Source organism: Physeter macrocephalus, chromosome 16, assembly GCF_002837175.3.
Source record: "Physeter macrocephalus isolate SW-GA chromosome 16, ASM283717v5, whole genome shotgun sequence".
Lineage (NCBI taxonomy): Eukaryota > Metazoa > Chordata > Mammalia > Artiodactyla > Physeteridae > Physeter > Physeter macrocephalus.
The window spans coordinates 59,609,886-59,636,393 of record NC_041229.1 but is presented as its reverse complement, the minus strand read 5'-3'; the positions used below and the strand labels follow the sequence as shown (position 1 = coordinate 59,636,393).

The window sequence follows — 26,508 nt, the reverse complement described above, 5'->3', positions numbered from 1 at the left end:
GGCACAGTGGTTGAGAGTCCGCCTGCCGATGCAGGGGACACGGGTTCGTGCCCTGGTCTGGGAGGATCCCACATGCTGCGGAGCGGCTGGACCCGTGAGCCATGGCCGCTGAGCCTGCGCATCCGGAGCCTGTGCTCCGCGACGGGAGAGGCCACAACAATGAGAGGCCCGCGTACCACAAAAAAAAAAAAAAGCAATGAAATACTGATACATGTTACAGCATGGATGAACTTCAACAACATTATGCCAAGTAAAAGAAGCCAGACACAAAACACAATATATTGTATGGTTCTATTTATATTAAATGTTCAGAATAGGCAAATCTATATATAGAGAGGGTAGATTAGTGGTCCCAGAGGCTACAGGGAATAAGTGATAGGGGAGCAATAGCTAAAGGATATGGGGGGTTTTTTGGAGATGATTAAAATGTTCTAAACTTGTGGTGACACTACTATATTTAAAATGGATAACCAACAAGGACCTACTGTATAGCACAGGGAACTCTGCTCAGTATTATGTAACAACCTAAATGGGAAAAGAATTTTAAAAAGAATAGATACATGTATATGAATAACTGAATCACTTTGCTGTACACCTGAAACTATCACAAACATTGTTAATCAACTATACTCCAATAGAAAATAAAAAGCTTAAAAAAAAATAAAATTGTGGTGATAATTGCACATATCTGTGAATATACTGTAAGCCAATTGTATTATACACTTTAAATGGGTGAATTGTATGATATGTGCACTTCATCTCAGTAAAGCTGTTACCAAAAAAAATTATTAGAAGAATAAGATTTTTACAAGACCGTTTACCAAATAGTGTGCCTGCAAGCCAAAAACTTCATATAAAGGTCTATATGATATCCAAAGCCGTTGAATTGTGTACTTGAAAATGACTAAGATGGTGAATTTTATGTAATATGAATTTATCTCTTTTTGTGTGTGTGTGGCCACACCATGCTGCCTGTGGGATCTTAGTTCCCCAACCAGGGATCGAACCCGTGCCCCCTGCAGTGGAAGGGCAGAATCTTAACCACTGGACCACCAGGGAAGTCCCTTTATCTCATTTTAAAATCTTAGGAATACCATATAAATTCAGCAATGAGAGCTCAGTGAAACAAGTCAGATCTCAGATCCTTTTTGATACCAACTCCCTCAGCAGAGAATCCAGAGAGTGATCAAAATCTCTTACCAGAAGGGCTCAGTGAGCATACTTGTTTGTCCAAGATGTCCACAGAAGGCCGTCAAGTGAAGGTCCTCAAAATTATCTCAGTGGAGCCTTCAAACGTTGAAGGAAGAGACAACCACTCTAATATGAGGAAGAATGAAGCTGAGTTTACTACTTGCTAAAACAAAAGAGAAAGATACTTATAAAATATAATCTTTCTGACAAAGTAGAACCAATGCAAAGGGTTTTCAGAAGTGTGGATTTCAGGGATTGGCAGATTTTCAAAACTGGGCATGTATTACAGACTAGCTTTTAACTGGTGTGTAGGGATTGATGGACTATTGGAAGCAGGAGTGGAAGCTTAACTGCTGATGATTACTGGAATGAGGCTGTGGTTGATTGGCTGCCTTGCAGAAGCTTGGGGCTGTCACAGATTGGCTGACTCAGAGGCATGGCTATTGGGGTGAAGCAGTTACTGTTTGATTGGGACAGGTTTAAACTAATTCTATGATTACTTGCTTATGGCTTGGAACAAGAACCAAAGAACAGACAGTGTTTCCTTTTCTTGAATTTGGAGCACAGGAACTTTTTATTCTCAATATCTTATGTTTCTGACAGCTGCGTCATAATTTAATATAAAATCTGTACTCAGTAGGCAGTCAGGAATTGTGGAAGTTTTTAAGCAGGGAAGTGACTGATGAGATCATTTGTAGACTTGTAAAAGATGGATTATAGAGGAGAAGAGAAAGTCCAGGAAATGGGTTAGAAGGCTGTTGAAAATGCTAAATTTTGGGATGTTCTGAGGCGTAGCCTTATTAAAAGGAAAGGAAAGCAGACTTTATGATGCATTAACATCTTCCTTTTCATAAGTTATATTTGATGTAACTTGTCAAAATGCAAGTGTGCCTTTTGCCATTGTCAGCAAGCTCTGATTCCTGTTCTTCTGTTCCCTTCCCTCTTCCCTTCTTCCCCTGTTCGTCTCTCCCTCTAGCCAAGTGAAAAATTAACATCTATGCCAAGGAAGAATTGCTAGTGAACATCAAGATTGTTCTAATTAATAAATCAGGAATAACTTAAAAACAATCAATTTGAGGGAAAAAATGCTCTGATTTCTGACCATTTTCTTGGTTTTCTTAGATAATTAAGTTGAAAGCTGAAGCCCGGCTGGACCTACTAAAGCAGATTGGTGTTTCCGTGGACACATGGCTAAAGAGTGCAATGAACCAAGTGATGGAAGAACTGGAAAATGAGCGATGGGCCCGCCTTCCTGCAGTGACCAATAATGGAACATTACACTCGGTACGGTTTCTCTTCTTGGATACGATGGGCTGACTTCACTGGAGGATACTATTCTTTGACTATGTACCCAAACTTGATAATAGCCAAAATTTTAAAGAAAAAATAATGGTTTTGCTAATGGTTTGGGATTTTTTCCTTTAGTCTGTCACTAATTGTGTTAAATTTAGTGCAGGAAAGAAAGAGAGAAGAAAAAAATAGTGCTTTTTTTAAAATGTGCAGTGAAAAATATGTTATCACTAGTAGGTTTATCATTATCCCACTCATGAAATAGATATGTTTCTTGTCTGGAGGTAGCAGGATAAAAATTTTAGTCTGATGTTTCCAAAGTTTTCAGAGGTCTTCCCAGGGTAATGAAAATAAACATCCAGGGAGTTGTAAACAATCGTAAAGAAGGGAAAGGAACACAGTCTGTGGCTTAGTCTGTTTAGTTCACAAGGGCTGTCACACTCTGCTCACAGTATCTTTCATCAGGGAGACAGTGCTGCAGGTATAGTTTTACAAACAAAGCCAGAACTCAAGCTTAAGTTTTCTTCCTCCAAATCCAGGGCTTTTTCCACTCTGATGTCATCCAGTTCAACCTTAGTTTTTCATCCTGGAGATCTGAGTATCAGAAAAGTTCAGTGATTTGCCTGATACTACATAGGTAGATATTATATATAATGCCTCCCTGGTCAAACTAAAGTATTTTCTGCTCCTTTCTCCCTACCCATTATTCTCTCTCATCCAGTTTATTTCCATATGACATTTATTACAATCTATACTTGTCTTCTTCTTTTCTTTTGTTTATTGTCTATCTTCTCTCTAATGTAATTTCCATGCCTACCTGGTTCACTGCTCTGCACAGCAAAGTGCCTGGCACATAGTAGGTACTCAATATATGTCTGTTGAAGGACAGAGAATGAATTGATAGATAGATGGAATAGTAGCAAACTAAAAGCTAAAACTCTATAATATCCCGACTTTCCACTGTATCCATAGTGCCTCTTCATTGTTTGTGCCTTTCAGATAAAAGGAATCCTTGCTAGAGAAATTGGCCAAAGTTTAAGAACATTCCTGGAAGTTTTGTCAGTTTTTTCACATAGCATTCTGATTTTCTAATAAGAATACACTTGCATATTTAAAAAGGATTGTGTGTGGGTGTGCATATTAAGGAAAAACAATCTATTGAAGGTTTATTTTTATTTCACTATTAATGGTAATCTAACTGGGGGAAATAAGCACATATCACCCACATAACTCTGGGGTTAGAAGAACTTGCCCTGTTTCTAGTACAGCAGAGTTGCTCTGTCTCATGGAATGTCTCTTACTGTTGCATCTTTTAAAAGTCACAATTTCCATCTAATTCAGGTTATTCTGTTGAACAGAACTTATGACGATAGCAAATTCCAGGCACATTCCTGCTTTTGGCTTCTTCAGCAGTACTGTTGGCAACCAATCAAACACATGACTAGCACCTTTTCTAACTAAATCAACTGGGTAGGCACTTATCACTTATGTGCGTACTTCCTGGGCAAATTGGAGATGACTTGGTCTTTCTCCTCAAAGAGCTTACAAGCTGGTAGAGCAGACAGATTTTTATGCATCTTAACAATACATGGCAGTGTATGACTGAGCTATTGTGTAGCAAACTCGAATTGCTAACTCCTAACTCATCAACACACCTTGGAAAAAGTCTCTGGGTTTCAGAGATTCTAAGATCCCTTCCAGCTCCAAAATCTCATGATTTTGTGAAATGCTATCGGAAAAGCTTAATATACCTCATTTTATTGCACTTCACAAATAATTGCATTTTTTAATGAAGTGAAGGTTTCCTTTTTCATTATTATTATATTTGTTATGGTGATCTGTGATCAGTGATCTGTGATGTTACTACTGTAGTGTTTTGGGGCACCATGAATCTCACCCATTGGGATACTTAATTGATAAATGTTGTGTGTGTTCAGACTGCTCCCCCAACCAGCCATTCCTCTGTCTCTCTCCCTCTTCTCTGGCCTCCCTATTCCCTGAGATGCAACAATATTGAAATTAGGCCACTTAATAACCTACAAAGTGTTAAAGTGAAAGGGAGAGTTGCACATCTCTCAATTTAAATCAAAAGCTAGAAATGATTAAGCTTAGTGAGGAAGGCATGTTGAAAACCAAGATAGGCCAAAAGCTAGACCTCTTGAGCCAAACATTAGCCATGTTGTGAATGCAAAGGAAAAATTCTTGAGGGAAATTAAAAGTTGCTACTCCAGTGAATAGATGAATGATAAGAAAGCAAAAAAGCCTTATTGCTGGTAGGGAAGAAGTTTTAGAGGTCTGGATAGATGATCAAACCAGCCACAATATCCCCTTAAGCCAAAGCCTTAATGCAGAGCAAGGCCCTAACTCTGTTCAATTCTATGGAGGCTGAAAGAGGTGAGGAAGCTGCAAAAGAAAAGTTGGAAACGAGCAGAGGTTGGTTCATGAGGTTTAAAGAGAGAAACAGTCCCATAATATAAAAGTGCAAGGTGAAGCAGCAAGTGCTGATGTGGAAGCTACAACAAGTTATCCAGAAGATCTAGCTAAGACCATTAATGAAGGTGGCTGCACTAAACAATAGATTTTCGGTGTAGACACAATAACCTTATCGTGGGAAAAGATGCCATCTAGGACTTTCATAGTTAGAGAGAAGTCAATGCCTGGCTTCAAAACTTCAAAGGACAGGCTGACTCTCTTGTTAGGGGCTAACGAAGCTGATGATTTTAAGTTGAAGCCAGTGCTCATTTACCATTCTGAAAATCCTAGGGCCCTTAAGAATTACACTAAATCTACTCTGCTTATTCTCTATAAATGTAACAATAAAGCCTGGATGACAGTGTATCTGTTTACAACATGGTTTTCTGAATATTTTAAGCCCACTGTTAAGATCTACTACTCAGAAAAAAAGATTGCTTTCAAAATATTACTGCTCATTGACAATGCACCTGGTCACCCAAGAGCTCTGATGGAGATGTACAGTGAGACTCATGTTGTTTTCATGCCTGCTAACACAGTATCCCTTCTGTAGCCCATGGATCAAGGAGTAATTTTGATGTTCAAGTCTTATGATTTAAGATATACATTTCATAAGTCTATAGTTGCCATAGATAGTGATTCCTTTGATGGATCTAGGCAAAGTAAATTGAAAACCTTTTGGAAAGGATTCACCGTTCTAGATGCTATTTAGAACATTCATGATTCATGGGAAGAGGTCAAAATTTCAGTATGATGAATAGGACTTTGGAAGAGGTTGATTCCAACTCTCATGGATGACTTTGAGGGATTCAGGAATTCAGTGGAGGAAGTAACTGCAGATGTGGTGGACATAGCAAGAGAACTAAAATTAGAAGTGGAGCCTGAAGATGTGACTCAATTGCTGCAATCCCATGATAAAACTTCAATGGATAAAGAGTTGCTTCTTACAGATTAGCAAAAAAAGTGGTTTCTTGGGACTTCCCTGGTGGCACAGTGGTTAAAAATCCGCCTGCCAGTGCAGGGGACACAGGTTTCAACCCTGGTCCAGGAAGATCCCACATGCCGTGGAGCATATAAGCCCGTGCGCCACAACTACTGAGCCCGCGCACCCTAGAGCCCGCATGCCACAACTACTGAGCCTGCGTGCTGCAGCTACTGGAGCCTGCGCGTCTAGAGCCCCTGCTCCGCAACAAGAGAAGCCACCGCAATGAGAAGCCCACACACCGCAATGAAGAGTAGCCCCTGCTCGCCACAACTAGAGAAAGCCCATGCACAGCAATGAAGACCCAACGCAGCCAAAAATATAAATTAATTAAATTAAATTAAATTTTTTTAAAAAAGTGGTTTCTTGAGATGGAATCTATTCCTGGTGAAGATGTTGTAGATTGTTGCTATGACAACAAAAGATTTAGACTATTGCATGAACTTAGTTGATAAATCAGGGTTTGAGAGGTTTGCCTCCAGTTTTGAAAGAAGTTCTACTGTGGGTGAAATGCTACGAAATAGCACTGCATGCTACAGAGAAATCGTTCATGAGAGGAAGAGTCAATGAATGCAGCAAACTTCAGTGCTGTCTTATTTTAAGAAACTGCCATGGCCACCCCAGCGCTCAGCAACCACCACCCTGATCGGTCAGCAGCCATCAACATCGAGGCAAGACCCTCCACCAGCAAAAAGATTACGACTCGCTGAAGACTCAGATGATGGTTAGCATTTTTTGGCAATAAAGTATTTCTTAAGGTATGTAAATTTTTTTAGACATAATGGTATTGCATGCTTAATAACTACAGTATAGTGTAAACATAACTTTTATGTGCACTGGGAAACCAAAAAATTCATGTGACTCACTTTATTGTGATAATCTCTTTACTGCGGTGGTCTGAAACCAAACCCATAATATCTCCAAGGTATGCCTATACCAGCTAGAAAAATAGGAGGGAAGTTTGCCTCATGAAGGAAATGTCATTAAAGATAGTCCTTGAAGAATTTTAACAGGAGATAAAGAAAGGCTTCTGAGTATGAAGGAAGGAAACGAAGGAGATGTCCCTAGTATAGTGTCTGGCAGTGAGTAGTACAGTCTGGTTGTAAGTGTTGAATAAATTGGGTATTTTTGACAGCTTTCCCAAAACAGCAGCTCATCTAGCTCTATCATGTCATATCCTCTGTGAAAGGAGCATTTTGCAATCCCATTCCACTCTTTCTTCCCTCTAGTCACTCTTACGGAGCCTGTGTCTTCCCACTTTCGGCTGAGGGATATAACAATATAAATAAAGGAAAAGTGTAGGCATAAAATAGTTTAATGAAGTCCCAATATTTATTTAACCTGATTTTAAATGACAGCCCTGAAATAATTTAGAGGGACTTGTATCTCTTCACACTGACAGCTGGCTGGCGAGGGGCAGGGAGCATAAATACACATTCTGAGGGCCAAATTATTTCTTCCATTATAGATGCCAACAAAAGCATTAGTCATCAGGTTTAGAATTCCCTTCCATCTGGAAAACATGGTTAATAGTACTGTTAGACATTACTAGTGTAAAGTGCCCTATAGAAGATAAATGTTTTTAAAATATAGAGTCTGTTTACTTTATAGAATAAGGATAGAACTATATTTACTCGAGTATTAACTCTTTGCCTTCTGTATTATGCTGTGGTACAGAATATAGGATTGGGAAGGAAAAAAACACAGAATATAGCAATTTTTTTAAAAAGGAGAGCATTCTACTGATATAATTATTCAGTTGATGGTTAACCAGAGTCTACATACAGCTTCCTATGATTGGATTGCTGCTAATGACCCAGTCACCCCTTCTGTCACTCATCCCTCCTTTCTCTTATTATTTTTTTTTTTTTGCCAGTCTTAGAATTGTATTTTGGGGGGGCACAGGGTGAGGAACTTGAGAGAATCAACCCTTGCATTTAGAGCACCAGGACTTGAAAAGCCAAGTGCAGTTTTGTAAGTCAGTATTTTAACTAATGCAACCTCTACCAGGATTTCTTGTTTTTTCTTCATCTCCATATTCTCGGAATAGGAATACTGATAGGGCTGTTTTAATTGTACAGCAAATGCGGGTGCAATGCAAGTTCAAAACAAGTTTGGGAGCTGGTTTACATGAACCTGAGTTAGTTGCTTGGTGATCAACATGGTTTTTCATTCAACAGAATCTCGTGGGGCTTCTGGTGAAGAACTTGCCCTCGTTCCTTCACCTCCAGCTGTTCCTATCCATCTTTTAACGTTTTTTGGTTGCTTTTTTTTTTTAAATCTTGGTTTTGAAATCATTTCTTCTTGCTGGGCCTCTAACCGGTTCTGTCAGTGGAGGACCCCTTCTTTCTCTCACTGATGAAAACAGGCCCTGCACTGACCCTGAACCTGAGATTTGGGGGTGACCCTTCATGCTGTGCAACTCTGACCTTCCCGTACTGAGATTTGGGGTGTGGGGGTGACCCCTCCGCTGCATAACTGACGTTGCCCCTGCACCCAGGTTGGTCTCTGGGCCTTTCCTTCTCTTATTTTCTTGCCTTCTCTTACTCAAAAACCCATACCCAGTTTATAACCTAATTTTGAAATTATATTAATTGTAGAGTAGAAAGAGTTATATAACTAGATAATAAAAAATCAGGAAGTACAGTAGAGAAAAAAATGACAAAAGCTCCATCCTTATAACACCACTGTTAGCAACTTGATTGAATTCCTTCCTCTTTCTACTATTCCTTTTTAACATATTAATCATAATAAAGTTAATTTTATATGTTTTTATTTAACATTCCATATTGATGGTTGATCTTCATAATCATCCTTTTCATGTCTGTATAGTATTCCATCAAGAATGTGTTCACTTAACTGTGAACAGTTAAGTTCTCTTAACTGTTCTCTTTAGGTTTAATATTAGATTGCCTCCGCATATTCTAAATAATACTTTTTAAAACATTTGTATGCATTTTTTTTCATGTTGGGGATTTTTTTCTGTAAGATACGTTCTTAGAAGTAGAACTACTGAGTCAGAGATTTTTAGTTTGAGGTTTGTTTATTTTTGTTCTTTCTGCTCTTTTTTCCCCCCTTAGATTCTCAAACTATAGCTGACAGTGTTTACATAACTTCCTTGTCTTCAGCCACTTCCCCAACTACCATGCCAAGGCATCCGGACAATTACTCTGTTGTGTAGCCTCCCTAAGTATATGAGCATTTTGCAGAGTTGCATAGAAGTAAATTCTAGGGGACTTCCCTGGTAATCCAGTGGCTAAGGCTCTGTGCTCCCAGTGCAGGGGGCCCAGCTTCGATCCCTGGTCAGGGAACTAGATCCCACATGCATGCCGCAACTAAGAGTTCGCAGACCGCAGCTAAGAGTTTGCGTGCCGCGACTAAAGAACCTGCATGCCGCAACAAAGGTCGAAGATCCCGTGTGCCGCAACTAAGACCCAGCACAGCCAAATAATTAAATAAATAAATATTTTTAAAAAAATCATTTTAAAAAAAATAAAAGAAGTTCTAACTCTACTCATTATGAAGACCATGTTGAATATATGTTTGAAAGACAAGAATAAAGATTTTAAACCTTTAGGATGCTAGTTTGGTTCCCATCTGCCTCAATAATGCCTTATAGTCCTTGCATCCAACGGGCTTTGTTTTTGTAATACAAAAATCTGTTTGTTGGCTTGAGCTAAATCCCAAAGAAAGAAACAATGGATTTTTGTAATGAAATAAATGTAAACTGTAGAAAATAATGGAACACACCTGCAACAATCTTCCAATTGCTTTTATATTTACTGTATTTCCAAATGGGCAGTCATCTTTTTATTGGACTAAACTCCATACTCAAAATGTCCACACTTTTAATGAAACTAACATTTCACATTCCCAGTAACATCAGTTTAATTCAATTCAGTAAGCATGTATTGAGCCTGCACTGCTGGTGAGACCCTTTGCCAGTTGCTGGGAATTACCTATAATGTCTGTTGAATTGGTGTCCACAGATTGAGGGAACCACTCTCACTTACTGACAGCCAAGACCAAAGTAGGGCATTGAAAAAATGTAGAGCATTTCACTTCTAAGAGAAGTGTCTCTAGCTGTGTTATGTTCTTTGACTTTCTCCATAGCCATAATAACAAGTAAAGTACCTGACACAGATCCTTACATATATTACATGTTCAGAAATATTAATTTGAACCTCAAGATAAGTTGTCTACTCCAGTTCTACCAACTAAGCTTAAAATACTGCCAAAAGGAGGGAATTCACATTGGTAAAGCATCTATTCTGTACCAGATTCCATGTCAGGCACATTCATACATTATTTCAGTTAATGATCACAACCATCCTGAATGTATTTACAGATGAGAAGATAGATTTAGAAGAATTAACTGTCTCACCCAACAGCACACAGCTAGTAAGTAGAGGGAGCTGGGATTAGAACCCAGATATGCCTGCCTCTAAAGCGCTGCTCTTTACTATACTTTCTTACTCTGTGGATGACCCTTTATTCCTCTAACCTTTATCATGATTCATTTCAATTGCTGTGCATTTTTTCCTTTTTTTCTTTTAAGCATCTGGTGAATCACTGCCCTATTTCGATATAATTAATGGTCTTATAGCATCTTCAAATACTGTGTGGCCAGTTGTCATTAAAATTCCCAAGCTTTACTGATATTTTTAACAGTTTTGCTGAGGTATAATTGACATACAATAGATTACACATATTTAAAAGTGTACAATTTGTTTTGTCTGGCTTCTTTCACTCAGCATGATTATTTTGAGTATCATCCATGTTGTTGCATGTATCAATAGTTCATTTCTTTTAATTGCTGAGTAGTATTCTATTGTATGAATATACCACAATTTGATTATCCATTCACCCTGATGATGGGCATTTGAGTTGTCTGGGGCTATTACAAATAAAACTGCTACAAATGTATGTTTGTTTGGGTCATACAGTGGCTATATGTTTAACATTTTAAGAACTGTCAGGCTGTTTTCCAAAGTGGTTGTACCATTTTACATTCCCTTCAATAGAGTACTAGTGTTCCAGTTGTTCCACTACCTTGCCAATACTTAGTATGGCCAATCTATTTAATTTTAGATATTCTAATAGGTGTGCAGTAGTGTATCATTTTAGTTTTCATTTGCATTTCACTAATAATGTTGAGCATCTTCTTATATGCTTATTTGCCATCTGTATATCTTCTTCAGTGAAGTGTCTGTTCAGATCTTTCAACCATATTTTATTAGGTTGTTTGTTTTCTTTTTATTGCATTTTGAGAGTTCTTTTTATATTCTGGATACAAATCCTTTATCAGATAGATGATTTACATAATTTTCTCCCAGTCTGTGGCTTGTCTTTTCATTTTCTTAACAATGCCTTTCAAAGAGCAGAAATTTTTTTGATGAAGTCCAACTTATTTTTTTCTCTTTCATGGATCATAGTGTGGTATGACAACAAGAAATCTTTGCCTAACCCAAGGTCATAAAGATTTTCTTCTATGCTTTATAGTTTTAGGTTTTACATTTAAATCTGTGATGCAGTGTGAGTTACATAAGAAGAGTGAGTAAAATTCTTTTTTCTTGTTGTTGTTGAAAAGACTGTCCTTTCTGCACTGAATTGCTTTCACATCTTTGTCAAAAAATCAACTAACCATGTATGTGTGGGTCTATTTTTGGACTTCCTGTTCTGTTTCACTCATCTATTTGTCTAGCTTGATGACAGTACTACTCTGTCTTAGTTATTATAACTTTAAAGTCCTGAAGTCAGATTGTAAATCTTCCAACTTTCTTCTTTCTCAAAATTGTTTTGGATATTCTCATTCCTTCGCATTTCCATATGAATTTTAAAATCAGTTTTCTACCAGAAAACCTACCAGGATTTTTTCGTTAGGATTGCAGTGAATCTGTAAATCAGCTTGAAGATATTTGACATCTTAACAATATTGAGTCTTCCAATCGTCTTTAATTTCTCTAAGCAGTGTTTTATAGTTTTCAGTGTATAGGTGTTGCACATCTTTTGTCAGGCTTATCTCTATTTCATAGTGCTATTGTAATGATTTTTTAATTTCAATTTCTGATTGTTCATTGCTAACATATAGAAATACAATTGCTTATTGTATATTGATTTTGTATCCTACAACATTGCTAAACTCATTTATTAGTTGTTGTAGCTTTTATGTAGATTTTCTCTATAGATAATCATGTCACCTATATATAAAGATAGTTTTACTTCCTTCCATGCTTGCTTTTTTCCCTTCCTGTAACAACTGCAGTTTCCAGTACAATGCTTGAATAGAAGTGGTAAGAGCCAACAGATGTTCTTTCCTTGTTCCCAAACTTAGGGAGAAAGCTTTTGGTCTTTCACCATTAAGTATGATGTTCACAGTAGGATTTTTGTAGATGCCCTTTACCATGTCAAGGAAGTTTCCTCTATTTTTGTTTAGTTTGCTGATAGGAATGGATGTTGGATCTTGTCAAATGATATTTTTCTTTATTAGTTTGTTAATACTGTGAAGTGCATTGATGATTTTTCAAATATTAAACCAACTTTGCATTCCTGATTAACTCCACTTGGATCTTGGTATATTGTCCTTTTTATATATTGATTGGAATTAACTTGTTAAAATTTTGATAAGCATTTTTCTATGTCTATGGCAGATACTTTATTAGTCTATAGTTCTCTTATAATGTTTTTGTCTGGTTTTGGAAAAATGCTTGTCTCATAAAATAATTTGAATTCCCTCCTCTTCAATTTTCTGGAAGCTTATGTAGAATTTTTTTCTTCCTTAAATGTTTAGTAGAAGTCACCACAACAGTTACCTGGACCTGGAGGAGTTGTTTTTGAGAGTTTTATTAATGTAGGCTGCGGCAGGTCTTAGTTGCGGCATGCGGGATCTTTAGTTGTGGCATGCGGACTCCTTAATTGAGGCATGCATGTGGGATCTTGTTCCTTGACCAGGGATCGAACCCAGGCCCTCTGCATTGGGAGCTCAGAGTCTTACCCACTGGACCACCAGGGTAGTCCCCTGTGGGAGTTTTTTAAACAACAAATGCAATTTCTTTAATAGAGATAGGGTTATTCAACTTATTCTTCTTGAATGGACTTTGATCATAGGTATCTTTCAAAGAATTTGTCAATTCCATTTAAGCTGCCAAATTTATTGGCATAAAGTTGCTCATAATATTTTTTATTATTCTTTGATTGTCTGGAGAATCTGTAGTGACATCACTTCTCTTTTATTCCTGATATTGTTTACTTGTGTCTCCTCTTTTTTTTCCCTGATCATCCTACTAGAGGTTTATCAATTTGATGTATCTTCACAAAAAAAAAAAAAAACAGCTTTTGATTTCATTGACTTTTTTGCCTGTTGTTTTTCCATTTTTTATTTTATTGATTTCTGCTCTGGTTTTTATTATTTCCTTTCTTCTGATTAATTTGGATTTAATCTGCTCTTTCCTAATTTTTTAAGGTGGAAGCTAAGGTCACTGATGTGAGACTTTCCTTCTTTTCCAATATAGGCATTTGGTACAAACATTTCCCTCTACATGTTGCTTAAGCGCCACCACACAAATTCAGATACACTGTGTTATTATTTTCATTCAGTTTTAAATATTTTCTAATTGGCCTTTTATTTCTTCTTTGTTTCATGGGTTGTTTAGAAGTATTATTGAATTTCCAAATATTTGGGAATTTTACAGATACCTTTCTATTAATGACATTTATTTCCATTGTGGTCAGATAACATACTTGAATCATGTTAAATTTATTGAGACTTGTTTTGTGGCCCATTATATGGTATATCTTGGTAAATGTTCCATGTGTACTTGAAAAGAATATATATAATCTGCTGGTGTTAGCTGTTATGTTCTATAAAAGTCAAGTGGGTTTATAGTGTTGGTCAAGTCTTCTGTATCCTTACTGATTTTCTCAATTCTCTACATGATGCCCTGTGCCTTATGAGGTTTTCTGCTCTGTTAAGAGGGAATAGGAAATATTCCCAGACCTATGTGAATGCTGAGGATTGTTCCCTCTAATCCTTTGGGTGGTTCTATTGCTGGCTTCAGGAAGTTCTTGACATATATGTGCTGATCAGTACTTAGCTGAAGACTTGAGGGAGACCCTCTGCAGATTTCCAGAGTTCTCTCTATGCATTTCTTCATTACTCTACCCAGCAAACTCTAGCCACTTTGACCTTCCTGAATTCCCAGTTCCATATCCTCAATTCAGGGAGACCACCATCCTTTTCTTGGGTTCCCTCCTGCTATAGCTCAGCTTGGAAACTTTTTTCATACAGTAAGTTGGGGAAATTGTTTGTTTCCCATCCACCAAGGATAACTAACTTTCATCACATGATGTCCAGTGTCTTGAAAACTGTTCTTTCATATATTTTGAACAGTTTTTTAGTTGTTTCTGGAAGGAGTTTAAATCTGGTCCCTAATATTCCATCTTGCCTGGAAACAGAAATCCATTTTGCTGATATTTTCAACATCATTTATTATAATATACTTGTGTTGTGTCTGGAATGATGTTCACTGTGATCACTTTTCTGTCTAGATGGAATTCAGAGGTTCTGCTAGCCAGTTATAGGGAGCTGCCTTCCTCTATGCTGGATATTACCAGATTTTTTTAATCTATATTCTCCTTTTCTCATAAAAACAATAATGATGTATTAAGTACCTCCTATGTACCAAGCATGTGTTAAGGGTTTAAGTATTGCCTCACTTAATCCTTATGATAACCTTGTTAAGAAGTAATTGTCTTCATTATAGAGATGAGGTCATTGAAGTTGAGAAGTCAAATAATTTGCCCAAGGTCATATAGCAAGTAAATGGCATAGTCAGCATTCAAACCCAAGTCTGTCAGATCCAGGGACCAGAAAGCTGATGAAACCCTTCAGAGATAATTTTGCTGAATACAGGAGGTCAGCTACTAAAACCAACTTGGAAAAGTTCTTTTCTGCCCTTGCAATAAGAGTAAGCATTTTATAACATCTAAGAAAGGAAAAATATTAATACAGCTAGAAAGAATAGTTTTGATTAAAATCCTGTCAGATGACAGGAAGGAAAAGGGATAAGTGAGCAGTTGTTAAGAAACAGGAAGAATGTGATTTTAGAAATGCTGGGTCAAGAAGGCATTGCAACAGCTAAGTTACAGAGGGTGGAAGAGGAAAAAGGAAGAAATTGTCCTGAGATGACATACTTTGGAAAGCTGCTAGAGCAATGCAAAAGCATGTGGCAGTGACCCCTATTGCTGGCACTGCAACCTTTCAGTCCCTTCCGTGAGAATCAAAAAATGAACTCAAAATGAAGGAGAAAGAAAGGAATGTTTAACGTTGCCCAAATGAAACGTATTGGATTGATTCCCAGTGCCAAAGCACAGTACATATTAACATTCCTTATGCTATATTTTTGGAAACATGTTCTACCCACATTGGCTTTAATTTTAGTTTTTATAGATGTATGGGTGTTTTGTTTTTTGTAATGCCCAGTTTGTTTTTAATGTCTATAACCTTTACTAGAATATAAAGGCAATGTCTTCCAAGTATATATAAATATGTTTAAGTTAGTTTTACAGCAGTTTCCAGCATGTGAACCTCATCTTTTATATGACGCCCTATTGGAAAATAATAGAATCATAAGCCTGAGATAATTTGAAAGGTCAAGATTTGAGTCTATTTTGTCATTGATCTGACTGCCCATACATGAATATTTGTAAGATGAGGCATGTGAGGCACTCAGCTGTGGAGAATTTTCAGTAATAGTTATAAATGAGACTATTACAGGGGCTTTGAAATGGAGGCAATAAATGTGACAAGAAATATATACTATTTATTCTTCAGGAACCCTCTCCTCCCCCCAGTTCTTTAGAATTTTATTAGGTAAATAGTTGAAGAGAGTCTTTTAAAATGTCAGTGATAATTACACAAGAGAAATCACATTAGCTCAATAAGAGTAGAACTTGACATTATAGGCAGCCAATACTTTTTGACTCATTGAATCTCAGGAAATCTCTGACCTTCTTCTCAGTTCACCCTTTCCATATTCACAGGGCCCTCTGTGCACTTAGCATTTGGTTGTGCTCATTTCCCACTCTAGGTTGTGAACTCCTGCAATGCAGACAGCGTCCTTCATTTCATATCTAAGAGCCTAGCTTAGTGTTCAGCATATAGTAGGTATTTGGTATTTTAATTAATTGTTCTACTGTAAGGCCCAGTTCTGACTCTCCATTCCTTATATCCTTAATGTGTAAGCATTAGTGCCTTTGCATGTTTAAACATAGGGAAAAGTAGCCAAATAAGTGTTTATGTGTAGCTAGAAACCAAGAAACCTTTGAGCCTATTCTGTTTCTTCTTTATTGGATTTTTAATTTAAAAAGTAAAACGGGCTTCCCTGGTGGCGCAGTGGTTAAGAATCTGCCTGCCAGTGCAGGGGACACAGGTTCAATCCCTGGTCCAGGAAGATTCCACATGCCGCGGAGCAACTAAGCCCGTGCGCCACAAATACTGAGCCTGTGCTCTAGAGCCCGTGAGCCACAACTACTGAGCCCATGTGCTACAACTACTGAAGCCTATGCACCTAGAGCCCATGCTCCGCCACAAAAGAAGCCACCTTAATGAGAGGCCTGCGCACCACAATGAAGAGTAGCCCCCGCTCGCTGCAACTAAAAGAAAGCCTGCACACAGCAATGAAGACCCAACACAGTCAAAAATAAATAAATAAATAAATTTATTTTAAAAAAATAAAAAGTAAAACATGCCTATTCTAATAGTTTATAGTTCAGAGGTATATAAAAAACAAGCCAATCTCCTCTATTCTCCAGTCTTTATTCTTCTTACTTTGCCTACCTCTGTCAGATATTTATGCTCATATAAATATTATTTGTATTTTAATATAATGGACAATACTCAAATACATTTTTTACACTCAATTCGATTTTAATTAATATATGCCTTTTAGCTATGATGGGTAATATACATTGAAACTGGGTTAAATTATTTTCCTTGTGCTACATTTCAAAAGGAACTGTGCCCTTTTCTGTGGCAAAATATACATAACATACACTTTACCATTTAAACCATTTTTAAATATAAAGTTCAGTGGCATTAAGTACATTCACATTTTTGTGCAACCATAGCTATCATCCATCTCCAGAACTCTTTTCATCTTGCAAAAGTGAAGCTCTATACCAATTAAACAATAACTCCCCTGGGGCTTCCCTGGTGGCACAGTGGTTGAGAATCCGCCTGCCAATGCAGGGGTCACGGGTTCAAGCCCTGGTCCAGGAAGATCCCACATGCCGCGGGGCAACTAAGCCTGTGTGCCACAACTACTGAACCTGCGCTCTAAAGCCCGTGAGCCACAACTACTGAGCCCACGTGCCACAACTACTGAAGCCCATGCGCCTAGAGCCCGTGCTCCACAACAAGAGAAGCCACAGCACTGAGAAGCCCGCACACCGCAACAAAGAGTAGCCCCCGTTCGCCGCAACTAGAGAAAGCCCGCACGCAGCAACAAAGACCCAACACAGCCATAAATAAATTTAAATAAAAAATTAAAAAATAACTCCCCTGTCCCCCAACCCCCAAATCCCTGACAGCCAACATTCTACTTTCTGTCTCTATAAATTTGACTACTTTAGGTACTTCATATAAATAGAGTCATACAGTATTTATCTTTTTTTGTGACTGGCTTATTTCACTTAATGTCCTTAGGGTTCATCCGTTGTAGCATGTGTCAAAATGTCCTTCCTTTTTAAGGCTGAATAATATTCTGTTGTCATATACCACATTTTGTTCATCCCCTCATCTCAGTGGATGCTTGGGTTGCTTCTACCTTTTGGCTATTCTGAATAATGCTGCTATGAAGATTGGTAATCAAATAACTGTTCATGTCCCTGCTTTCAAACTCATTTGGGAGGAAGGATTGAAAGAATAGAATAGAAATTAAAATTGAAAAGAATTGAAAGAATAGAAGTGAAATTGCTGGATTATATGGTAATTCTGTGTTAAACTTTTTGAGGAACCATCATACCATTTTCCAAAGCAGCTACACATTTTACATTCCTACCAGCCGTGCACGAGTGTTCCAGTTTCTCCACATCCTTACCAACACTTAATTCCTGTTTTTTTTATAATAGCCATCCTAATGGTGTGAAGTGGTATCTCATTGTGGTTTTGCTTTGCATTTCCCTAATGATTAGTGATGTTGAGCATCTTTTCATATGCTTGTTGGCCACTTGTATATCTTCTTTGAAGAAATGTCTTTTCAAGTCCTTTGTCCATTTTTGAATTGAGCTGTTTTTTGTTGAGTTTTAGGCATTCTTTGTATATTCTGGATATTAATCCCTTATCAGATTTTTTTTAATCTTTTTTTTTTTAATTTATTTAGGCTGCGCCAGGTCTTAGTTGCAGCACATGGGATCTTCATTGTGGCATGTAGGGTCTTTAGTTGCAGTGTGCGGGATCTTTTAGTTGCGGCATTCAGGCTTCTTAGTTGCGGTCTGCATGCAGGATCTAGTTCCCCGACCAGGGATCGAACCCGGGCCCCCTGCATTGGGAGCACGGAGTCTTACCCACTGGACCACCAGGGAAGTCCCAATTCCTTATCAGATATGATTCGCAGATATTTTCTCCCACTCTGTGGGTTGCCTTTTTACTCTGTTGTCCTTTGATGCACAAAAGTTTTACATTTGATGTAGTCCAATTTGTCTATTTTTTTTTCTCGTTACCTATGCTTTTGGTTTCGTATTCAAGAAATCATTGCCATATCTGGTGTCATGAAGCTTTTCCCCTCTGTCTTCTTCTAAAAGTTTTATAGTTTTAGCTTTTATGTTTAGGTCTTCTGTCCATTTGAGTTAATCTTTTTTTTTTTTTTTTTTTTTGGCCACGCCATGTGGCATATGGGATCTTAGTTCCCAGGCCAAGGATCGAACCCACACCCCCTGCAGTGGAAGCACAGAGTCTTAACCACACTGGACTGCCAGGGAAGTCCTGAGTTAATTTTTATAAGATAAGGGTCCAACTTCACTCTTTTACCTGTGGATATCCAGTTTTCCTAGTACCATTTGCGGAAAAGACTCTCTTTTCCTCATTGAACGTCTTGGGACTCTTGTCAAAAATCATGTAACCATATATGCACTGATTTATTTTGGGGCTTTCTAGTCCCTAACTCATTTTTAATGGGTGTTATTTATCTATGATATGAACACATCATAGTTTATTCAGACATTCCTCTACTGATGATGGACATATAGGTTGTGTCCAGGCTTTTATCACTACAGGCAGTGTTGCAGTAAACATCCTAGAATATGTAGTCTTACATCCTGGTGCTTTTATTTCTCCATAATAGATTCACAAAAGTGAAATTGCTAGATCAAGTGTCACGTTTAATTTTCATTTCAGTAGGCGGGCGTTCTTTTCAAGGATGTACCAGTTTACATTTCTACCAGCCATAGCTGAAAACCTGTTTCTCCACATCATTAATAGCACTTAGAAATCTTTTTACTATTTCCTAATATGATCAGTTTAAAATGGTAAGAGGCCTTCATTAATCAGTATTTAACTGACTTTTGGTTTTAAAAAGAAAAAAATCTCTGTCCTTTCATAACATGAAAAATGCAAGTGAGAACAGAACAGATACTTTTCTTTGTGCAGTTGAATAAGTAAATTAACATTTTGAAGCAATCAGGTTTTAAGTGTTTTTCCTGCTTTCATCCATTTTCTTGAAGTAAGCAAGCTAGCCAATGGCTTCTGATTTTTCCTAGCTTAATGCAGATACCGAAAGAGAAGAAGGAGAAGAGTTTGAAGACAACATGGATGTTTTTGATGACAGCAGTTCCAGCCCTTCTGGTACCTTAAGAAATTATCCACTCACCTGCAAAGTTGTTTATTCCTATAAGGTTTGTATTTCTCTAACATACTTCTCATATTAAATTGTGACAACTCTGAAGATACAAGTAACTGTATCTACCCAGCCTCTTATACTGTACTTATCATAAAATTGGTGTTCAGTTCATATTAGAGGCAACATAACATAATGGGAAAGAGTCCAGGCTCTGATGTCAGACTGCCTCGGTTAAAATCCTGTCTCTGACACTTATGATCTACATAACCGCGCTAGTCCCTTGGTCTCTGTGAGCCTCAGTTTTCTTATCTATATTATGGGGATAATATTATAGGGCTAGTTTGAAGACTAAATGAGATACCACTTTTATAGCAAAGCATTTAGCACAGTGCCTGACATCTAGTAAATTTTCTTTAAATAGAACTCTTACCCTTATCAATTGCCTGACACAAGACCCTCCGTTAGGATAGTTCTCAAAATTGGTATTAAAATAAAATTGCTTGACAGAGCAGTTTTGTTAAACTTTACCTTTCCTAACCTTAATATAACCACCTCTTGTTTCCAGGTTAAGCAGGGATCTGGATAAATAGATTCCTGAACTTCCAAACCTGATTTGGTATAATAGTTCTTAATCTCTCTCACCCCTGCCCTTTCACATTAACTTTTTACTCAAACAAAGTAAATTGAGTTTCAGTTCCCCGGTTCCTCTCTTTTCCTTACTCCCTTCATCAATCACTAGCCAGTCCTGTTGAGTCCACCTCCAAAACATATCCTGAATCCATTCACATTTTGCATCTTGGTCTAGGCCATTGCTTTGATTACTGTAAAAGAAAAAAAACCCTAATAATGGGTATCCCTTCTTCATACTTGTCTACCAACAGTCCACTTTCCACTCTGCAGCCAGAATTATCTTTAATATGTATAGGAGATTATTTTATTCCCCTGCCTAAAACCCTTTATAAGCTTTCCATCACACAAAGAAAAATAAACTCTTCACGAGGGTCTATAATGTCCAGATTGATCTGGCCCCTGCAAATCTCCTTAGCTTCGTGTCAGACCAACCCACCCAACCCATGCACTACACGTTAGCAACTCTGGCTGCCTTTCAGTCTTCAAAAGCACTATGCGCCCCTCTGACTTGACAGCTTTGCACTTGCTGCTCCCCTACCTGGAACTGTCTTTTCCCAAATCTTGCTTGGCTGCCCACTGCTCTTCATATAGGCTCAGCTCAAATAGTGCCTCCTCAGGTTTCCCTGACCACCTAAATGCATAGCCAACTCCCCAGTCACAACTCTATCCCATTGCCCTTTTGTCCTCATTTATTTACTATATAGCACCTATCACCAGCCAAACTGAATCTTGTTTGTTTTCATACTTCTTTATCTGACTCTCCACTAAAGGTCCATGAAGGCAGAAATGTTGTCTGTGTCTGTGTACCTTGTGTATGTGTCTTCAGCACCTAGGACAGTGCCTGGCACATAGTGGGTCCTCAGGAAATAATTGTGGAATGAATAAATGAATGATGTAAGGAAGGCATGAACAAATGAATCCCTTTCATTTTAATGAATGGCATTAATTTAAATGAATTCCTTTCATGTTAATGCCATGCTTAAGGGACAACAGCAGAGGAAGGGTCTGAAGAGAATCTAAATCATACATGGGACAGTCTCACTCCTACCACCACCATCCCTGGAGAGCCAAAAGCTGATATTATTTACTCCTCAATATCAGTGATTACCAGACTTTTTTTCCTTTAACGTCCTTTTATTATATATTTAAGTTAACAATACTTCCTCTTTTCTAAAAGGGTTGGGATTTTTTTTTTCCCAATATAAACTGTTTTGATAACCTTTTGAAAATTTGAAGTCATCTTCCAAGATACTTGTAAGGTGTTTTAAAATATTATAAAACTTGGTTGGGATTGTTTCCCTATCTTCCATCTCAGTATTATATTTACTTTGAAGTTGCAGAATTAAAATTTAAGGTCCTTAAACAGAGAGGGTCCTAGGTATCTGAGTGATTATTACATCTGAGGAATTTTACAGATGAGGTAGCATTTCAGTGGGGTCATGAATAAGATCTTTCTAGTTACAGTGATAAGGTAGGGAAGGGAAAAAGCCTTATAAGCAAACAGCAGATACAGAGACACAGTGTGATGAGATAAAAGGGTGTTCAGGAAATGTTAAACTCAGTGTTGTGTGAGCATCAAGTGTGGGAAATAGAGCAGCTGGAAGTAAAGATGTCAGATAGACCTGTAGATCAGACTGAGTTTGGCTTTTATCCTGGCTGAAGGAAGCCATTGGGTGTCCTAAAATCAGACTGGGCTTTTAAATAAGGTAACCCTGGTCGTGGTATAGATATTCCAGAGAGGGTAGATTAGAGAGGAGAGAGACTAACTATAAGCCTAGTTGTGATTCCTATGGTCCAGAACAGCAAAGAAGGCCTAAATTAATCTGGTGAGAACAAAGAAAAGCTAAATTTAAGGAGTAGTTTCAAAAGCCTTAAAAATGCTCATTGGGGCTTCCCTGGTGGCGCAGTGGTTGAGAGTCCGTCTGCCAATGTAGGGGACACGGGTTTGTGCCCTGGTCGGGGAAGATCCCACATGCCGCGGAGCGGCTGGGCCTGTGAGCCATGGCCACTGAGCCTGCGCGTCCGGAGCCTGTGCTCCGCAGCAGGAGAGGCCACAGCAGTGAGAGGCCCGCGTACCCCAAAAAAAAAAAAAAAAAAATGCTCATAACTTTGACCCTACTACTATATATCCTAAGAAAGTGACCCATAATATAGAAAAACATTCTGGATACAAAATGCTCTTTCATCATAGTACTACTTTATAATAGCAAAGTTGGCAGTCCAATAAGGAAATAGTTAAATAAATTAACCATTCATATAATGTAACCATAACAAAATTTTATGAAGATAATTGAAAATTATATTAGAGTTTTTTATGTGAGAAGAAATATGTCCAAAAAGTAAGATACCAAATTGTATTACCTTAAGGTCTTAATTATACATATTTCTAGCTTTTCTACAGTGAACATGTATTACTTTTGTAATCAGGAAAAATCATATTGTTTTAAAAGAAAACAGGAAATTTAGAGAGATGGTGGTGGGAATGGAGGGCATGGCTGCTTCTGGGGTCCTGGCTGCCACTGCATATTAGGACTTCATGAGGTAGTGTGAGACCATGTGTTTATTTAATAACTATTTACTGACTACTTGCTGTCTTTAGTTGGGATAAGTGATAAGAATTACATTCCCTGCCTTAAGTAAGTCATTCTAATAGGAAGCGCACAAGTGCAAACAACTAACTTGAGTGCCACAGTAGTCAGTGTTAGAGGGATGCTCAAAGCCTTATAAGAATAAAAGGAGGAGGGCTTCCCTGGTGGCGCAGTGGTTGAGAGTCCGCCTGCCGATGCAGGGGATACGGGTTCGTGCTCCGGTCCGGGAAGATCCCACATGCCGTGGAGCGGCTGGGCCCGTGAGCCATGGCTGCTGAGCCTGCGTGTCCGGAGCCTGTGCTCCGCAACGGGAGAGGCCACAACAGTGAGAGGCCCGCGTACCGCAAAAAACAAAAACAAACAAACAAACACAAAGAATAAAAGGAGGAAAAAGCAAACAGCTCATTGTGGGTGGTCTTGGAAAACATATAAGCTGGGCATCAAATCATGAGTAATAATAATAACTACCATTTATGAAGTCCTGTGTGCCCGGTATCATACATATATATATATATATATTTTTTCTAATCCCTTCAATAACCCTATAAGGAAGATATCAACCAACCCATTAATTCAACAAATATCAGTACACGAGCACCTTCCATATACCATGCTGTGCTCTTTTCTAGGCTTGGGGATATAGCATTGATGAACACAGACAAAAATCTCTGCCCTCGTGGAGCTTACATTGTAATAGGAATAAAAAAGAAAACTGAGGCTCTAAAAGGTCTTATGGTCACTTGCCTGTAGAAACAGACTGAAGCTGGACTTGAACTCACAGTAATCTAAATCTAGTCACCAGATGGGAAAGAGGGAGCAGGGCCTGCTGGAAAGAAGGAACAGCCTGATAAAAGCAGAGGCAATAAAGAACGTGGTATGTTCAGAGAATAGGGAATAGTTTGCTGGCGCCAAAGCATCAAGAGACCACAGGGTTTTGAGTGTCATGCAAAGGACTTGACCTTGTCAAGTGGAAGAACTGGTCACTGCTTAGGTATGGTATGATCAAGCTAGTGTCTGCTTATATAACAATGTTGGACAACTTGCATGGACCTTCATGACTTTTTTTTTTTACAAGGGCAGCATTATATTTAAAGGTGTTCTTAACCCTCCTGCTTTGCTGTCACACACAGTGAAATCTGGTTGTGTTGATAACTTTTTAAGTTTTGCCACAGAATTTGTTATGTAGATGCCTTTTGCTGGTATATTCAAGGCATAGTGTGGTTTCAGATTAGTGAAAAAACTCCATTGGAGGGGGTTGGTGGTGGTGGTGGGATGAATTGGGAGATTGGCATTGACATATATACACTAATATGTATAAAATAGATAACTAATAAGAACCTGCTGTATAAAAATAAATTAATTAAATTTTTAAAAAATTCCATTGGAAAAGCTATCAAAAGTCAGTGAGCTTTTTTTTTCTCACATTTTGAGATCAGAGGTAATCTACTTAAAATTCTGGTCCTGGAGTAATTCTGTGATTGTTCAGCCATTTTCAATACTATTTTTCTGTCTCAAGTTGCTATTATAGCAATATGCAGAATCTGGGTTTGATGAAATGTACATGAAATGGGAAATGAGTCTTGGAAATGAGTCTTGCCTTACTTTCGCTTGTGTAATTTGGAGATATTTTACACTTTAAGACTGTGAGATCTGAAAAACTATATGGTCTAAAGCAGTAGTTTTAACTAATCTTGGGACTTGGGGAAAGCTTTTAAGGCTGTTCACTAAGAGCCAGAAGATGTCCGCAGACCCCTCCTGTTACATGTGACAGGCAAGTCTCTTTAGGAAACAAAGCCACAAAGTCTTTCTCTACAACCCCCCTGCAGAGTCCCTGAGAGCTTGCTCTCAGATTCTACTGCCTCAGGGGTAGTATTTAGGTGCCTGGTACTAGTGGACTCCTGCTGTTAGGGATTAAAAAAAAAAAAAAACATCACAGCAACTTCTGCAGAAGCACTCAAGTGGATCAGCCTAGTCTCTACAGTTAAGTTGGAGCATAATAAATCCAAACTTTGACCAACCTCAATCATTTCTCTCCTACAACTTTCTTCTCTTGGCCACTGTTTTATGGTGATTCCAGATGAATTCCAGGCACTGCTCAAGCTATCAGTCAATCCATGTACATAGCTCTTTGCATTTTCACAGCCTGCACCTCCATGGTAGCCCTCTGGTGTAGTTCTAATTCACGGCTTTCTCCTTTGCTTGTGCTTCCCAAATCATCATGGTTCTGTGCTTATTCATCCCACACTGACTCCCCCATCTTCCCGAGAATGGCAGGATTGTCATTTTGAAGAAATGGAGGCATCAAAAAGTTGAATAACTTACCAATAGATACATAAGCTGGAGCTAGAACCCAGGTCCTCTACTTCCAGCAGAGTGCTGTGTTCACTGAACCTGATTGCCTCTTGAGGATTCCGTTTCTCCAGTTTTTGTTGTGGCTTTATTTTGTTTAGTTTTTTAAAGTAAAACTTCACCTCATTATGATAGTTTTACAACACTCAAATTTTTATGTTCAATACGTTTTTCAAAATCATTTCAATATTTTGATCCCCAGTTTTTGTTATGATCAGTTCACATCTGCTCTTTATCTAACCTTTTTAATTTTGTCCATGACCATCCTACATTGCAGGCTTCTCAACCAGATGAGTTGACCATTGAGGAACATGAGGTGTTAGAAGTGATTGAAGATGGAGATATGGAAGACTGGGTAAAGGTATATTCCTTTGCTCATATCGCCCCTTCTTGTGACATTTTCAGGAGTTTGTTTTGGTTCTTGTTGTACCCTGTCCAAATTGTGTGTGCAAACCTGTTTTGTCACATGTCTTTTACTCAGGCTCGAAATAAAGTCGGCCAAGTGGGTTATGTACCAGAAAAGTACCTACAGTTTCCCACCTCGAACAGTCTGCTGAGCATGCTGCAGTCCTTGGCTGCTTTGGACAGTCGGTCACACACATCCAGCAATTCCACGGAGGCCGAACTCGTTTCAGGCAGCCTCAACGGAGATGCCAGTGGTAAAGATTGAAACAAGGCACTCTTTATTTGGTCACATTTGGCCTAAGCTGTATTAGCCTGGAGTCAGCCTTCAGTAGGTTAAAATGCACAACTTTATTCCTTTTCTGTAATATGTTTATTTGGTCACATTTATCCTGTACAGTAGAACCCTAAAGTTGATCTTCAGTGAGTACAGAATTATAGCTGTACAATGGCCTTTTAGTTGTCACTTGTGCATGGGGTGGCTGCAAAAGTAACCTGGTTGTTGGTGTTCTTACTGCATTTTTCTCTCTCTTGCTACCTAGTCTGTTTTGTGAAAGCACTTTATGACTACGAGGGCCAGACAGATGATGAATTATCTTTTCCTGAGGGAGCAATCATCCGAATCTTGAACAAAGAAAACCAGGATGACGATGGCTTCTGGGAAGGGGAATTCAATGGGCGGATTGGAGTTTTCCCGTCAGTGCTAGTGGAAGAACTTTCAGCCTCAGAAAACGGTGACACTCCATGGATGCGAGAGATTCAGGTGCAC

At 38.3% G+C, this 26,508-nt stretch overlaps 1 protein-coding gene across 5 annotated transcripts in view; it reads left to right on the top strand.

Annotated features, from left to right (window-relative positions):
• Positions 1–26,508, top strand: part of FCHSD2 (FCH and double SH3 domains 2) — a 300,658-nt gene that overhangs the window by 267,189 nt on the left and 6,961 nt on the right. For all 5 annotated transcript variants that reach the window (XM_055078767.1, XM_024131614.3, XM_055078769.1 and 2 more), the window contains 5 exons: positions 2,314–2,475; positions 19,691–19,825; positions 25,615–25,698; positions 25,819–25,996; positions 26,282–26,502. In XM_055078767.1, coding sequence (XP_054934742.1) covers positions 2,314–2,475; positions 19,691–19,825; positions 25,615–25,698; positions 25,819–25,996; positions 26,282–26,502 — 780 coding nt within the window. The remainder of the gene's footprint in view (positions 1–2,313; positions 2,476–19,690; positions 19,826–25,614; positions 25,699–25,818; positions 25,997–26,281; positions 26,503–26,508) is intronic.